General features: G+C 36.2%; 2 protein-coding genes across 2 annotated transcripts; one reads left to right on the forward strand and one right to left on the reverse strand.

Annotated features, from left to right (window-relative positions):
- Nucleotides 1–5,500: 5,500 nt before the first annotated feature.
- Nucleotides 5,501–7,503, reverse strand: LOC143567473 (uncharacterized). The gene is made up of 4 exons (XM_077053886.1): nucleotides 7,324–7,503; nucleotides 6,373–6,825; nucleotides 6,032–6,276; nucleotides 5,501–5,612 (listed from the first exon to the last, which is right to left on the reverse strand). Exons 1-4 carry the CDS (start codon nucleotides 7,501–7,503, stop codon nucleotides 5,501–5,503), a joined length of 990 nt encoding a protein of 329 aa, XP_076910001.1.
- A 3,096-nt stretch (nucleotides 7,504–10,599) lies between these two features.
- LOC143567470 (MACPF domain-containing protein At4g24290-like) lies at nucleotides 10,600–16,567 on the forward strand. The gene is made up of 7 exons (XM_077053885.1): nucleotides 10,600–11,288; nucleotides 12,637–12,875; nucleotides 12,956–13,157; nucleotides 14,006–14,074; nucleotides 14,482–14,668; nucleotides 14,790–14,956; nucleotides 15,504–16,567. Exons 1-7 carry the CDS (start codon nucleotides 11,037–11,039, stop codon nucleotides 16,197–16,199), a joined length of 1,812 nt encoding a protein of 603 aa, XP_076910000.1. The 5' UTR covers nucleotides 10,600–11,036; the 3' UTR covers nucleotides 16,200–16,567.
- The last annotated feature ends 710 nt before the right edge of the window (nucleotides 16,568–17,277 follow it).

Below are 17,277 nucleotides of genomic sequence, written 5' to 3' on the forward strand. Positions count from 1 at the left end.
AACAAGTATTATCCTGGTGAGGCTAACGAGGTCACTGACGCACTAAGTCATAAAGGTGGAAAGTCTATCACGGCGATTAAGTTGCATAAATTAGTTAGCACTTTGATTTCATGAGCGAGATTTGCGAGACGCAATAGAAGTTATAAAGAATGAGAGCAAGATGAAAAAAAGGAGTGAATTATCTGGTTATATAAAGATTTGAAAGATAATACTTATGATGTGAGCATCAGATTTGGTCGCATGTGGATTCGTTAGACATGCGAGATCCACCAAGATGTATCAGGGCTTGTAGATAGCCTACTAGTGGCCGAGTACGGAAAACGTTGTGATATGATATGTCAGTAAGTATTTGAATTGCTTGCAAGTCAAGGCAGAGCATCAGAAGCTGCATGGAATGGAACAACCATTAGAAACACCAGAATGGAGATGGGAACGCATCACCATGGATTTCATAACCTAGCTACCGTGTACAGCTAGAAACCATGATACTATCTGGGTGATTGTGGACCGTTTTAAGAAAGGTACTCACTTTATACCAATACGAGAAGCTATCTCATCGAAAATGTTGGTTAAGGAGTTTATTATCAAGATTGCGACAAGGCATGGGGTGCCATTGTTAATTGTGTCAGACATAAATAGTCAGTTTACATCAAGGTTTTGAAAGGAATGAATTTGATTACAATGAAGGCAGATACTAATGAAAGTGAAACCTTTAAGTAGAAGTCAAATAAGGATGAGTTCATGGTGCGTGACAATTGTGGAAGGATAGGATACTTTGCCTACACAGACAAGAACAACCGCAAGTATTATGAAGGTGAAACCGACAGTAACACAGAAAGAGGGTACAAGAAACCAAGGACAAAAGCTGGAAAGACATATAGGGAAGCCGTAGAGATGGCTTAGACTTATTTTAAATGTGTAATTGATAATCATGTGATCACTAACGGAAAGTCCTCTAGGTCGGTAAATATAGAATGGTATTATAAATATCCATATGAAGGTCAAGATATGCTCAAAAAGGAAGTCGGTTAAAATAAATAGTTATGATATATCAGACAGCCTGATATACAGCAGCAGACAACAATGGATTCATAGGACAAAATGAGACTTTATTAGTCGAGAAAAAAAAGATGTATCCTCATGGACTTCATGATCAAGCTAACCTAGACAGCTATAACTCATGAACCCTATGTGCTGATGCAGAGCTGAGAATGAAAGAAGGTTTAAATGGTGACTTAAAAAGTTCTCCGACAAGTTATGCAATGGATGTGCTCAAGAATTACAAGAAGTGTTCTATCTTAAGGAATAGACAAAGGGATTTCAAGAAGTAATCCTTACGGAGAAACTGGAAAGGTTTCCTTTTTGGAATTAATATGTTTTGAACGCATTGCATGCAGTATATTTGCTAAAGCTTGTAATTGGATGGAATGGTCATTCAGTGCTAAGTGTAATGATAGTAAGTGCAATGTCTCTATTTAAAGGACAAGAAAGAAGAGCATACTTGTGGAAGTGATATGCACTTGCAAAGTCTAGATAAGGAAGCGTATCATCGAGGACTTCATGGACAAGCTACCTAAGAAAGCTAAAACTAATTGACAAAGGATAAACCTGTAAGTCAGGATGCTAAAGAAAGGATGTGAATACATGAAGTATTCCTTTTACAAGGACTAAGCATGTTTCGAGAACGAAGCCTCTAATAAGGTAGGTAGACTTGTAACATCCCGAGATTTTTAAGAATAATATTTAATATATTATGAATTTATGGTGGAAAAGTTTACTTGAGTTAGTAGAGAAATGATAAAATAATAAAGATGGAAGGATAAGCAGGCTAATTAGATGGAATCAATTATGGACTAAAAAGGAAAGATGGACCAAAGGTCCATGGGCTTAAGAGAGTATCAATACCCCTTAAACCCTAATCCTTTCCATTTTCATCAATCTCTACACCATAGCCTACACCATCAAAAACACACACTTCTCCAATTCCTATTTTTGAGAAAATAGCCCACAAAGACACGACGATTCCCAGAGATCTAACGCCGGATCGATCTCAAATTTTAACTGAGTGTTCATGGCATATAAATGAAGATTTCCACCAATCAGATCTTCGATCGGAGGTCGAGAAGTCCGGTTTTTATCAACAAAACCGTAACAGCTAAAAATGGAGTTTTCAGGAAACTGTTTCAGTTTTCCGGCGACTGTAGCGGCGGATTCCCGGTTGCGTGGCCACTTGAAACGCTCAAATCGGAGTTCGTTTTATATGGTTTTGAGACTCTCGAGTGATTTCAGACATAAACCTCCAAGGTACGTTTAAAAAAAACTCTCTTTTCGTACGCGCATTTGCATGAAACTTGGTAGGATGATAGATCGGGTCATGATTATTGATAAAGTAATAAATTTGATAGTAAACGAGTTAGTTGGTTTGTTTCGAGTAAAAAGAGTAGTGTTCGGTTTATGAAAAAGACGGGTAAACGAAGTCGGTGTTACATGAAACCTGGTAGGATAGTAAATCGGATCTTATTATGTGAAAAAAATATAAACTTGAATATAAACAAGTTGTTTGGAATGAAACGGGTTATACGGACGCATATGTTTGGACGCATATGATGCTAGCGTATGAGGGTGTGTATCCGTATAAGTATGTATGCGTATAAGTACATGGCCATATAAGTATGTATGCATACCGTATATGTATATAGCTTATATGTATATGTAGTCGTATATGTATATGGCGTATATGTATACGTAGTCGTATATGTATATGTAGCCGGGTATGTACACAACGTATATGTATGTATGTGTTGCGTATATGTATATAGCGTTTATGTATACGTAGTCGTATATGTATATGACGTATATGTATATGTCGTTGTATATGTATGTAGCGTATATGTGTATATAGCTGTGTATGTATATAGCATATATGCATGTATGCAGGCTGTATATGTATATAGCCGCGTATATGTATGTAGATAACGTATATGTGTATGTCGTGTATGTGTATGCCGTATATGTATGAATGTATGTCGTGTATGTGTATGCCGCATATGTATGTATACAGTATATGTATCCACACTGTATATGTATGTATGCCGTATACGTAGGTATTCCGTATATGTATATAGAACATGTACGATATATATGCTTAGAGCGAGGAACTAATTAATAAATGAAAGGTAACGTTTAGAGTGAGTAGAACTTAGAAAGAAAGGCTAATGAAGTAAACGAACTCTAGAAGTGGTAATTAATTAATGCGCCTTAATACACAGTCAGTTGTACATTGCAAAGAAAGGACACAACTGTCATCAGAGTGGTGAGTTTCTAGCCTCGTTTTCTTGTTACGTTTCCGGGACTGTGTGCATACTCGATGTGATTAGTTAATACACTTACCTTGAGTGGTAAATGTATGATATGTGAATGCTTTGTGAATGATATACGAATTATATATGAATGATATAGAAAATGTTAAGAGTATGTATGAAAGTATATATATAAGTATATATCATAAAGAAATGTATGTATGGTTGTATGGTTGTATGGCTAAAAAGGGAACATACCCTAATAATATTGCGAATGTAGGTAACATACCCTAATAATAACTGCGAATGTAGGGAACAGAACCTAATAATATCTGTGAATGTAGGGGACAGGCCCTACTAATATCTGCGAATGTAGGGAACATACCTTAATAATATCTGCGAATTAGGGGACATGCCCTAATAATATCTGCGAATGTAGGGAACATACCCTAATAATATCTGCGAATGTAGGGAATAGGCCCTAATAATATCAGCGAAGGTTATAAGGTGAAATGCTCTTTAAAACATATAGATAGTTATTTATGAATGAAAGTATGAAAGAAAGAAAGTATGAAAATATGAAAGAATGTAAGTATGAAAGTATGGAACAATGCAAGTATGAAAATATAAAAGTATGAATATATGAATGAGTGTTTGTATGAATGAAAGAAGCGAGTTAATTATGATATGTATCTACGTATATATGTGTGTGTGTGTATATATATATATATATGAATGTAATGTATGTTGTCTGATTAACTATAACTCACTCAGCGTAGCTGACTTTTAGAATGCACGCAGGAAAATAGGATGAAGGAGCTAGTTTGAGGGGAACACATGGCATGGACTGAACTGACTGGCATCTAGTGAAGAAAAGTTATGATGTTAAGACAATTTGAAAGTTTAAATACAAGATTTGGAATGTTTTGTAATGAATGGTTAACGTTTTATTTATTCCGCGAAAAGTTTTAATTCACTCTAATATTTAGAACTGTTTTTATGAGTAAATCTAACGCTAAAGTAGGGCATCGGGACCGGGGCCTTACACATGGGGCGACCACCTTCATAAATCTCAATAGTGCTGATAATAAAAACTGTAAACTTTATTAAAACATGGAGTGAGAAAGTAGCCTCCATTCCCAAAATTTGGATAACACCCTCGGTCAGCAAGGAGTCACGGCTGCTGAATGTACCACATTATTATTACAGGAAAAAACATGTCGGGCTGAAGATATTGAGATTTAAGATGTTGAAATGGAAGCAATGGACGTTCTCCATCGGAATCGTCGTCGGCGACATTACTAGATTGAGATTAGGATTAAATATGGGTTCTCTTGGGGACAGCGGGACTGGGTGGATGTATCATTATGTTGAATTAGGATCCTGTGTAGATGCTATTTTGGACTTCAATATTTTTTAAATACTAATGTACTCGTTTATTTTAATGTAATTGTTTATTATAATACTATTATTAAATTTCAAAGATTACATTTCAATTATCTATATATAAAGTATACTGGTTCCGTCGATCAATCTAAGGCGGTTGGTCGAATGGATATTGGTGGTTGTGTAGATGCTATTTGGAGTCTGTTATTATCGAAAAATAAAGCACGGAGGGATGAACGTGGATGACGTACATCTTCATATATCCCACAATGCCGATAATGCTACCACTCAAAACACAGTAAAATCATGGAGTGTGGAGTCGCGGTCGTGCCCAGAATGTAGTGTTGGGTAGGGGTTAGGTGTTAAAATGTGGATTGTTATAATCAAGTTCGGTGGTTGTATAGATACTATTTTGGAGTCCATTTATGACTTATTTATTATTAATAATGCGGATAACACCATCGGTCAAAAAGGAGTAACGACTGCTGAATATATAACATTATTATTGTATTGGATTAGAATCTCCCGTGTAGGTGCTATTTTGGACTTTACTGTTTTTAGATAGTAAAGTACTCGTTCATTCTCATGTAACCGCTTATTATAACACTATTATTATATTTTAATATTACATTATTATTTTATATTATGTTAAAGACAGTACAACGAACTTAAAAGCTAATTAATAAGATGCACACATAATACTACCTTCACATACAACACCATCTATATAGTTGGTCTGTCATGTGTCGACAATATCTAACACAAGCCTTTTCGATGTCACCTTCAATCATAAGAAATTTGTTTCTAACAAGGTCTTACATCATCATGCAAATAAGAACCCCGGCATTTGCAACATTACCGTTGTCATGAGAAACATCTACCTCAACCAAACCAACAGACATGTCATACTTGATGTGGTGACTAGACCTGATCCAATAGTGAAGAACATCAGGAAACAAAAATAAACTTATGAAATGTACTAGTAGATTATCACTAACTGTATAATTATAATACGAAAGACTACGTTGTTTCCCATACTGGGCTAACACTCCTTGCAACTTTATGCAGTTATATTCATAATCATCGAATGTGGGAGACTCACACAGTACCGTCCACATGAGAGCAAAATCATCTCTTACTTCACTATCATACATACCCTTCCACTTTTTCTTTTTATTCTCATGTATGTGCCACCTACATAGGTTTTTGGTAGCACTCGGGAATACTTTTTCACACGCATTCATCAGGGCTATGTCTCTGTCTGTGACTATGACGCGCGCTCAATGAAATCCTCGAGCATACCTTTAAGGTGCTCAAGGGCCCATGTGAAATCCGTTTGGTGTTACCTAAAAATAGTCTCGTGCGTGATACATAACGACTTTGACGTCGAAATCACACCAATATACTGAACAAACGGCCACTTGTACATTTTGGTGTTGTACGTCGTGTCAATCAACAACAAATTGGGGAGCGCACGCCACATTTTAAACGTCGTATCATGACAGAAAAATACATCATCCGTGCGGTTTGTGGAAGGGTTCTCCCGTGTGTAATACACGGACCCGTTATCATTCAGGAAGTTTTCAAATACCTACACTGGTTTAATACGACGTTAATAAATTTTTTTAAACATTCGTTGTAAGAAGCCGAATCTAAAAACGTGAACCCGCATGGGGGTATTGCCAACTTTATTTTCTTTTTTCAACTTCTCTATAAGATTCTTTGTGTCCTTCTCAATAATGCAAGTTCTGTGAAACCTATTACGTAAGAGTGTAAAATATTTTTGCGTCTTCAAGCCATCCATGTGTAACCTAGCAATCATATCAGCCTCCTCGTCGGACATTCTCCTTAGATACGCGTGACTCTCCTTAAAGACGAATGGCTCGTGGATGTGCGTCTGGATTACGACCTGAAGCTTCCAAAAATCACCTCCCCGGTCGTACCTTCCTTTTAGCTTAAACAGACTACCCTTCTTTATATTGTCGGTGCGTCTAACTGTCGCCGTGAGTTTTGGCTTCCCACCGCGATTGCATGCAAGATCCACGGAGTTTGTCCTAGACCGTTGGACAACAACAACACACCCATGATCCCGACCTCTTCTCTTTGCCCATTCCTCCAGCTCCTCACGAGAAGAAAATAACTGAAACAGTTATAACGTCAAATTTAAAACGCGTTCAAAATACAAATTATAAAATATATCTTATTTTAACAAAACGTATGGTATACGACACCATCACCTCGCGAATTTAATTATCGTCGTCATCATCTTTGTTACCAGAAAGATGTCTGGTGTACATGTTGTGACCAGTCTCTTAAGCGGTATCACGAATGTGGTCTGGTTCTGGTTGTGACCCATACAACTCCTCTATCGGTAAAGGGTACGAACGATGACTACCGAAATACGGCTCTTCAGTATTAAACTGGTATGAAGGTTGGGTAACGTAATACAAGTTTTCTGATAAATGGTATGATGGATGACCGTAATCATGTTCAGGTTGTGACCAGTACAAATTGCTGCTTCCCCCACATCCGAAGGCGGATGGTCGTGTACAAAATATTCCTAACAAAAAATATTGTTAACATATCTAATTTCAAAAATGACTAACGACTACTAAAAGAAATAAACATACGACGATACATGGTTCAAATTTGGTAACACCGCCTCAGCCTCCTTGTCATAATCTACAAACCCGGCGGCGCCTGATTCAAATCTGGAATATTTGAACCCTCGTCCGTCCCCGGAAATAGATCGTCGAACAACCACGACATTATCTTGCCTTAAGGTTTTGGACATTTTGTAGTGTACCCAATCAGTCATGGTTAGGACTATATGTGAAATATGTGTGGCATTGGTAGTCAACGACAACCAAATCATCGTCAGCGTCGTACAACGTACAAAACCGCCACGTATAATACTCTATGCGACGGTCTGTGGGGTGTGGTTAGTAAGAACCTAAATAAAAGCATGATTTTAATTAGTTTATATTTTCTATTGAACCTTCCATAAATAATAACATAATTATGCTGAAAAGGATTATCGATGTGGCACAAAAACCATTTCAAGATGTATGCATGCAGAAATTTTCACCTCAACATTGGGAATTGAGATCACTTGAGTTAAGTTCATTGTGGCAAGATAAACTGGCATCCTTTCAAGCAGGTGGTTTTACATGACACAACGCAGGGCGCCAGGTATTGATTTTCAAAATTTGAGTGTTTCACCCAACTGACCTCTTTCTTATTATTTTTTTTTTTTTGGTTTAACTTCTGCATGCAACAATTAATTAGTTTTTTAGGTTCTAAAACAGTCAAAAGTGTTGCAATTTTGGATGTTATATATTTTATGGTATCTTGGAAGGGTGTTGTGTAAGCAAGTTTCCTAGGGAAATTAAAAAAAAGCTACAAATTTTGACAAATGCCACTTTAAAAGAAAACTGAACCACGATTCACAGAAGGGTTAATCGGTGGTGTTTGTTTAAGTATTAAAGACTAACGAGCTTTATGAGTAGGTTTGGGGCTGAAAAAAACAGTAAATAATTTGGGATTAATCATTATAAGGGCCACAACATTTTATTTACTCATGAGTGTTGGTTCAACGATTTAAACACATATATATAAGTTTGTTCTAAAAATTTTCATGGGGTGTGTTTTAGATTACTTATTGAACATGAAAAGTGATAAAAAATTTATTTGGTACATAGGTTTTAGGGTTCAGTACTTCAGTTTGGGTTACATGTCAAACACCTATGGGTAAGGATAGAAATTTTGGTATTCTTTTGGGTTGAGCCATTAAGAAATATATATAATTTGACTATGAGTTTTCATTTAATTTTATTAATTTGTAGAAATATGTTTGACTACCTGACTAAAACGAGTCAGTTCGATTCATTTTGTATGGTGACATAAGGCCAAAGCATTGATGATATGTTTATCATTACAAAAATGGAACGGGTTGTTCGTGACAGGGGTGAAAAATGGTGAAACGGTTATACATGTAAGAGTATAATTTAGTTTAGCAGTAGCAATTGTTTTTTACATACTTTGTGACTACAACTTTTTAATATTGCAGGGTGTGCCATGGTACAAACACATAAACAATGACATCTTTCGCAGTTTTCTGACACACGATTGCAAGTAATTAGATTCGACGCCAGTGACGAAGAACGTTTGTGGTATGAAAAAATTGGTGACGAAGATGGATGCCATGCTAATACATTCTATGTTTGTACTTTCTTTCTCAACATACACGAAACAAGTTGTTCCACACAAGGATTTCATGCACAAAGATGATACACAAAGGATTTCATGGCTCTCGTCGCATTGCAACTACTTTTAGAAATGATTGTCTCCAACACTTTGCTTTTTGTTCACGTAGAAAACGTGCTTCGTGGCAACGCGCGGGTGCAAATACTAGCTGTATACTTAATGGTGGCAGTTACTAAAATTAATTGTAATAAACATACATTTATAATTAAATTAGCAAAGATCATTATACACTTATGGTGGTTGATACTCAAATCCATTATAACAAACGTATTTTATAATTCACAAATTCGCCATAATACTAAGAACTTGAAGTAAAAAAAAATGAAACACATGTACAGCAGATAACACATTATGACATCTTTCGTAGAGAAAACTTATTTGGTATCAGAGATTACCTACAATTACAATATAAAATTATCTTCAACAATCTCACACAGCGAGTGGTTATGCAAGCTATACGAGGGTCGTGCCTTTATTGTTTAAATAGTCATGGAGAGTGTAATCGTGCAATGCGAGTATGGAATATGAACTAATGTGATTCAAATAAAAACTTTTTGAAATGGCTGCATCGTAGAAGATTACAGGAACACACTAAGAGCATTCCCAACATATCCCCTAAATTTATGTGAGGAGAATTTGTAAATTATAAGGTAAGGTTTTAGTGGTTATGAGTGTAAATTATAGGGTGCAGAGAGAAAATGTAGTGATTTTTTGTAAATCTGAGAAAACTTTGTGTGTCCATATTTATTTTATAATGTTTGTTGAATTAGTTGTGAGTAGATGAGAGAGAAAACTGTAATAATAAAGATATAAAAAATATTATTTAATTGAACATAAGAGAGAAATATAGTATTTAATAGTGTAATTATATAGATATAGATGGGGGTGGGCTGAGAATGCTCTAAACATGTGTTCTCGCGGCTAGAATAAAAGACTTGTAAAGTACGTCTTCAGATATTAAGCATGGACAAACTTCAACAATTGCAATACATACTTCAAGTAAGATTGCAGAGTGATTTTCAATTTTAAAACACGCTCAAACACATGTCTTTGATCTTAGTAGATTTGCATATGCATTTACCACTTAAAGAATCATTGAAAAAACAATCATTCCGCTATAGCTCTCTACGCTAGATAAACTCCCTAAAAGTTGGCTTCCGTTACTACTCTGTATAACCTGAGACTTCAACTTACTACCATCAAAGTTGAATCATAAGACTGGAACCCTGATAAACTTTACACTCATCTTCATGATACTAAACCGAAGACTTCTCATTTTCTAAGTTAACTGCTCCACATGACTATTTAAAACGATTGAAATTTATAATTGAAAACTAACGTGATTCGGATAATCCTTTTAACATCATTGTATCGTAGAAGATTACGAGGACACATGAACCATGTGCTCTCGACGCTGTAATAACGTCTAAAGACCTATAAAATAAGTATACAGATCTTAAGCATGAACAAGCTTTAGCAAGTGAATATATATATATGAGTAATATTGTTGAGTGCAGATAGATTCTTCAGTTTAAAACCAGCCTCCGACATGTCACACCTTTAATCTTACCAAATCTCCATTACGCGCTTAAATCTTGAAGAATCAATGAAAAATCAGTCATTCGACAGCTCTTTACGCTAAATAAACTCTAGAAACGTAGTTTCCGTTACTACTCTGTTTCACCTAAGAATTTAATTTAACTTACTTCCGTCAAAGCTGAATCTCCGACGCACATTACCCTCAACAACTTCATGATACTAATTACGAAACCAAAGACTTCACATTTCCTAACATAACTACTCCAATACCTTAGTTTTACACAAACATATACACATATATCTTAAAAAGTACTTGTTGTCTCCATAAATGATAAATCTAATGATGTATGTATACCCTTTTGTCCTCCCAACACCTTCTTCAATACCCACAATCAATATTCAAATCACCACCCACTCGTGTCGAATCCACCACCAAATTCCTTAAATAATACTATTATTAAACCTGCTCAAAACCCTCCTAGGGTTCATCATGCATTTGTGAATTAAACATTTAATTTTACAATTTCTGACAATTTGAAGCTGAAAATGGCGTTAAAGCTTCCAGCTTTAGAAGCTGCAAACGCTGCGATTCAATCAATTGGATGTGGGTATGATATCTCCTTAGATCTGAGGCTTAAGTATCGGAAATCAGAGTACAGGTTGCTTGAGATTGATGAGAGTGAAGGTAGAGACATTGTGCTTCCTGGTGGGATTGTAATCCCGAATGTTTCGAAATCGATTAAGTGCGATAAAGGCGAACGGACTCGCTTTCGGTCTGATGTTATTCCCTTTCAGCAGGTAGTATGATCATGAATTTTATGATGATTTTACTGACTTTGGATAGGGGTGAGCAAACTGGCCAGACCCGCATGACCCAACCCGACCCGGACCGTTTAGTGGTATTCTTAAGACCAGGAACCGACCCTGTTGTAAATAAATGGGTCGGGTCCTCCATGGTTTATGCTCACCCATGTGGGAGCAACTGAATTAGACCCTACCCGAACCCTTTTAATGGAACCGACCCTGTTGTAAATAACCGGGTCGGGTTGGTTCGGGCCTTACCGGGTTTATATAGGAGCAAATGGATCATGATCTGACCTGGACCCGCTTAATGGTATTCTCAACGCCCGAGAACGGATCTTATTATAACATAACTGGGAATGATCAATTCGGGTCTCATGGGTCTTGCCCAATTTATGCTCAACCACCCGGACCCGTTTAATTGTATTCTCAAGACCTGAGAACCGCCCTATTATAATATAACCGGGTATGATCGGTTAGAGTCTCGCGGTCTTACCTGGTTTATGTTTACCCCTAATTCTGGATATCTAATTATTTTATGATGTTTGAATTTTGTTTATGTGATGATTATTTGTTTGTTACTTGAAATGGATAATTTTGTTGTTTTTGTTTGTGAATGGGGCCTTCATATAATTGCTTTGACATTATTATTGTTGTAACTGTTGTGCATGTGGAGATATGATCTTGTTTACTGTTTGTAGGTTTATTTTTTATTTTTTTATTTTTAATTTGTTTCATTTGGTTTATGTTGAAAATTTTTGTTTTTTAGTTTTTGTGTTTAGATTATGTTAATAGGGGTGTTCATGATTCGGTTTAAAGATGTGAAACCGATGTGTTCATATTATATATACCCTATATTTTATACATCTTGATGATCATATAGTTAATCCATCACTGTTTTTTATATCATTCATTTTGATTATCATAGAAATAACCAAGTTTTCCAAATGTCCCGCTAAAGCGACTCAAAGTTGTTGTGTTCCTCTAAAGTCACTCAAATTTCATTTTGTGATTTTTTATATATGTTTAAATAGTTTCTAAAAATAAGTGAGGCAAATAAACATATATGAATCATGGTTACCATTTAATATTTATTGTTTTCCGATTTTACTTAAGTTGAACAATTATGAAACTAGGCTATTATTTAGTGAATCCTTTTTCTTCACTATTATTGCTCACTTCAAGTTAGTTTGAAAGAAACAATCACTAATTTTAACAAGAATTCATATATGTTTATTTTAGATCACGTCATTTTAAAAAAAAAGTTTATAATAGTTCTGGTTACATTGCCACATTGGTTCCGTATAACCAATGCATATAAATATTTGAACTTGTTAATCTGCAGATGTCAGAGCAGTTCAACCAAGAAATATCATTAACGGGAAAAATTCCTTCAGGCCTCTTTAATTCAATGTTTGAATTTTCGGGAAGTTGGCAAAAAGATGCAAGTAATACTAAAACCCTAGCTTTTGATGGCGTTTTCATTTCATTGTACACCGTGGCCTTAGAAAAATCCCAAATGGTACTTTGTGATCATGTCAAGAAAGCGGTCCCGTCCACATGGGAGCCTGCATCGTTAGCAAGGTGCGGTTCAAAACTATTTTGACCCATTTGACCCGTTACTGTAGTTGACCCGTTTTTATTCTGTTGTGTTGTTTTCGTAGATTTATTGAGAATTTTGGGACTCATGTCATTGTGGGTGTGAAGATGGGTGGTAAAGATGTGATATATATGAAACAGCAGCACGCATCATCTTTACAACCTGCTGATGTGCAGAAGAAGTTGAAGGCGATGGTGGATAAGAGATTTTTGGACTCTGATGAACAGTATGTAATTGATTCTGAACATGCTTCTCACAATGACAAGGTATGTTTGTGTGTATATATGTATGTGTGTGTGTATATATTTATTTATGTATGTGTGTATTAACATCTTTTGGTGAATTGTATAACTGCCCGATACTTGGTTTAACTACTCTATGGAATATCACTCGATTTCTCTTCATAAATAGTCAGTTCAATATAAATACTATATATGATATTGACTCGACCCAGTTTTGACTTACACTCACGTAAACTCACGTCACTGCTTATTCAGCATGCACGTGTATTATATGATATATATGTCATATATGGTAGACCCTTAGATTTTTTGCATGTTTTTTCAGAGGTCGGGATGACATTTTCAATTTTGTTCTTTTTTCATATTGTTTTCTTAATACTTCCAAATTAAGGTGCAGATTAGTAGTAATATTAAACTAGTATGGCCTGCTAGTGTCCAGATAAACTAACTTTATTCTTTATTTTACCTTTCATGAAGCTTAATTAAACTAATTTTGTGGACCGGGTTGGCTCAACCCAGAGCTTTATAAACAATTAACGTGTCAAATATAACAGCAATAACTATATCATTACAATAATAACTAACCCTTTTTATGAACAAACAATTTAGCAGGTTATTCTAATCCACTTTCTATACACGTTTGACCACCCTTTCTCGTTAAAGCCTTTTGAATATGGATGTAATTTTCACTCTTTGTGTACTATTAAATCTTTTACAAGTTAAAATCTGTTCTGCGTGTAATGTCAATGTAATCTATAAATATACTGGGTATAATTGTTGTTGTATATATAAATATAATTCAAGTAAGTTTCTTCACTTCCTTAAGTAAATGGTTTATAAGTATAACCACTATCTGTTTAATTTTGTTTCAGTATGAGATAAGAGAGCAACGGCTAAGGTTTGCAGATGCTGACCCCTCGAGCTCTTATTCTTATAAGGAGGTATTTGGTTTATGCTATGATTAAATTTATGTTGTTTATATTATGTATACATATATAGTGTATATATATATATATATAATGGTGGTTCAAATGAGAACCACTAAAAATTTGAGAACCACTTTATAATCTTTGGATCTGTGAGATGACGGAATTAGGGCTTCTAAACGGGTCGTGTTCGCTGGTTGGTGGGTCGTACCCAACATGAACACGACATGGACCTGAAAGTCGCGTCACACACATGAACCTAAAAAACCATGACCCGTTTGTTTATGGGTTGACCCGAACCCGAACCCGTTTAGACTAAACTCAGAATTATTTAGTGGTTATGTGCTTCTTGCATCTCTCTACTTCAAATTGTTAGTGTGTGTGTAGGGAAGCAATTAATTGGTGATCTCAATTGATTGCAGGATCTTGTAAGCATTTGCAAAAGGAGAGGCGGGACTGACGACCCGACCCTAAACCATAACGAGTGGTTGCATAGTGTACAATTAGAGCCTGATGTCATCACAATGTCCTTCATTCCAATAACCTCATTGCTCAACGGCGTTTCAGGAAGTGGATACTTAAGTCATGCCATAAATCTCTATTTACGCTGTAAGCATTTGAACGGGCTGGGTTGGGTTGGGGTGGGTTGACTAAAACACTTCTATTATACTCATTTAGAGAGAAAACATAACCCAAAATGGGTCATTCATAAGTCAACGGTTTGATACAGATAAACCGCCAATCGAAGAGCTACATCAGTTTTTGGAATTTCAGTTACCGAGACAGTGGGCACCGGTGTTCAGTGATTTGCCCCTTGGCCCACAACGTAAGCAGAGAACTACGGCTTCTTTGCAGTTCCGTTTTTTCGGGCCCAAGCTCTATGTGAACACCAATCCGGTAATACTAAAGCTTTTGGATTAACATTACGGGTGTAAACAAGCCAACCCCGAACTCGTTTAAGCTCAAGCTCAGCTCATTTGACTTATGAGGGCTCGAGCTTGGCTTGTTTCGAGCTATATTTCTGAAGCTCAAGCTCAGCTCACGAGTAGTTTCTCACGGTCGAGCTCGTCTCGTTTATTTTACTTCAGTTATTAACATACATATATATTTATTTTTTAATAGAATTTAGTTATTTTTATTATGTATTTTATATGTAATAATAATTATTATGTGTGTGTGTATATATGTGTTTAATATAATAAATAAACATTATATAAGAACGGCTTGTTTAGGCTCGTGAGTCGGCTCAAGCTCGATAAGTGAAGTTCCGGCTCGACCTCGTTTATTAAACAAATTTTTATACGCACATTTAAGCTTAGCTCAGTTTGATCTTTTAGTGAGCCGATCTCGAGTAGCTCATGAGCGGTTTGATTCGTTTACACCCTTTAATTAACATACTCTACTTGATTTACCCGGTTGACTTTTTTCAAATTGTGCAAAACAGGTGGATGTGGGTAAGAGACCGGTGACGGGTCTCCGACTTTACCTCGAAGGTAAACGAAGCAACCACTTAGCAATCCATTTACAACATCTCTCCTCTCTCCCGGCTGTCTTCCAGCTACAAGACGAAACCCGACACTTTAACGAGGAACCATACGACCACAGATATTACGAGAAAGTCCAATGGAAACACTTCTCGCATGTCTGCACGGCCCCAGTCGAATCCGATGACGAGCTATCAATCGTCACCGGGGCCCACTTACAAGTCGGCTACCATGGGTTTAAAAAAGTCCTCTTTTTACGCCTCCAGTTCTCAACAGTAGTTGGTGCAGCAGCAATCAAGAATCCAGAGTGGGACGGGTCTCCCGGGTTGGCCCGGAAATCGGGGCTGATATCAACTCTAATAAGTCACCATTTCACAGCGGTCCTGAAACCGCCACCTCAGCCTGCTGAGGTTAATATAAACTCGGCTGTGTACCCAGGAGGCCCGCCCACGCCCGTTCAAGCACCGAAGCTGTTGAAGTTTGTGGACACTACGGAAATGACGCGGGGCCCACAAGATACACCCGGGTATTGGGTGGTCTCGGGGGCTCGGCTTGTGGTGGATAAAGGGAAAATCTCGGTTAGAGTTAAGTATTCTCTGCTGACTGTAATAGTATCAGATGATGATGAAGAAACAGGGGTGGGGCCCTTTTGTTAGAATGTTGAAGTTTGATTGTATTTGGTAGGTTGTTTGAGTTTGATGTTTTGAGATGTCATGGTAATATAATGTTGTTGTTTGTTTAATGTTGGTTATTTGTCTATCTTGGTTGGTTTGATGACCCGGTGCTGTGGCGGATTCAAAAATCTTTTTTAACGTGTCACCGGAAAACTTTTTCAATGGGTCTAAAAATTTTGAGGGTCGGAAGTTTTTGTTATCGAGTGGTGTCACATATAAACACAAGTTTTATGTTTCAACTTATACCTAAATACCTAACTTTAAACTAAAAGTACACATTAATATAAACTATAGTAATTTGCAAATCTACTATATAATCTTCTACCATATGATCATCTTGATAAGACAATAATCAAATAAGTAAGCAAATAATCGATTACCAAATCGAATTTTCTATTAAATAATATACATAAAAACCAAATATAAAGTAAAACAAATCTGAAATGGTAGGTACACTGTATAACCTTAACCATTTATCATATAACCGGAAAACTAGTCAAAATTGATCAGTTATGAAGTAATTTAAAACATAATTTCGGTAAACGAAATTAAATAGCCATTATATAAATTAATTAAGTCTGAGTACTCAAAGGTATCCGTGGCACAATGGTAGCGCGTCTGACTCCAGATCAGAAGGTTGCGTGTTCGATTCATGTCGTGTTCAAATCTCTGTTTATATCCCTTGTTTTTTTTGTTTCACAAACGCCCCTTAACACTGTTTTTTAATCACAGCTCTCTATCCACAAAGTTATATTTCTTTCATCTGAATTTTGATTGTCTCATTTTATATTGAGTAAATGACAAATGTCTCAATTGTTTGATCAAATTTCACCTTTATTCCTGAACGTGATAAATTGCTTTTTATGTTCTTAATGTTTGGAAATTGTTAGCAGTGATGGATCCGTGATTTTCCGGCAGTGGGGAAAAACATATTCATTAAGATGGTTAGTTATAATTTTTCAAAACGGGTTGGTTATAACAAGACAATCGTACTCCTGACAATGAAAATGTAATGTTACGAATTATATGGCGTCATATTGTAAGTTAAAGTTACTTGTGG

This window comes from Bidens hawaiensis, unplaced genomic scaffold (assembly GCF_021521415.1).
Source record: "Bidens hawaiensis isolate Kalapana, Puna unplaced genomic scaffold, B.hawaiensis_p1.1 tig00023407_1, whole genome shotgun sequence".
Lineage (NCBI taxonomy): Eukaryota > Viridiplantae > Streptophyta > Magnoliopsida > Asterales > Asteraceae > Bidens > Bidens hawaiensis.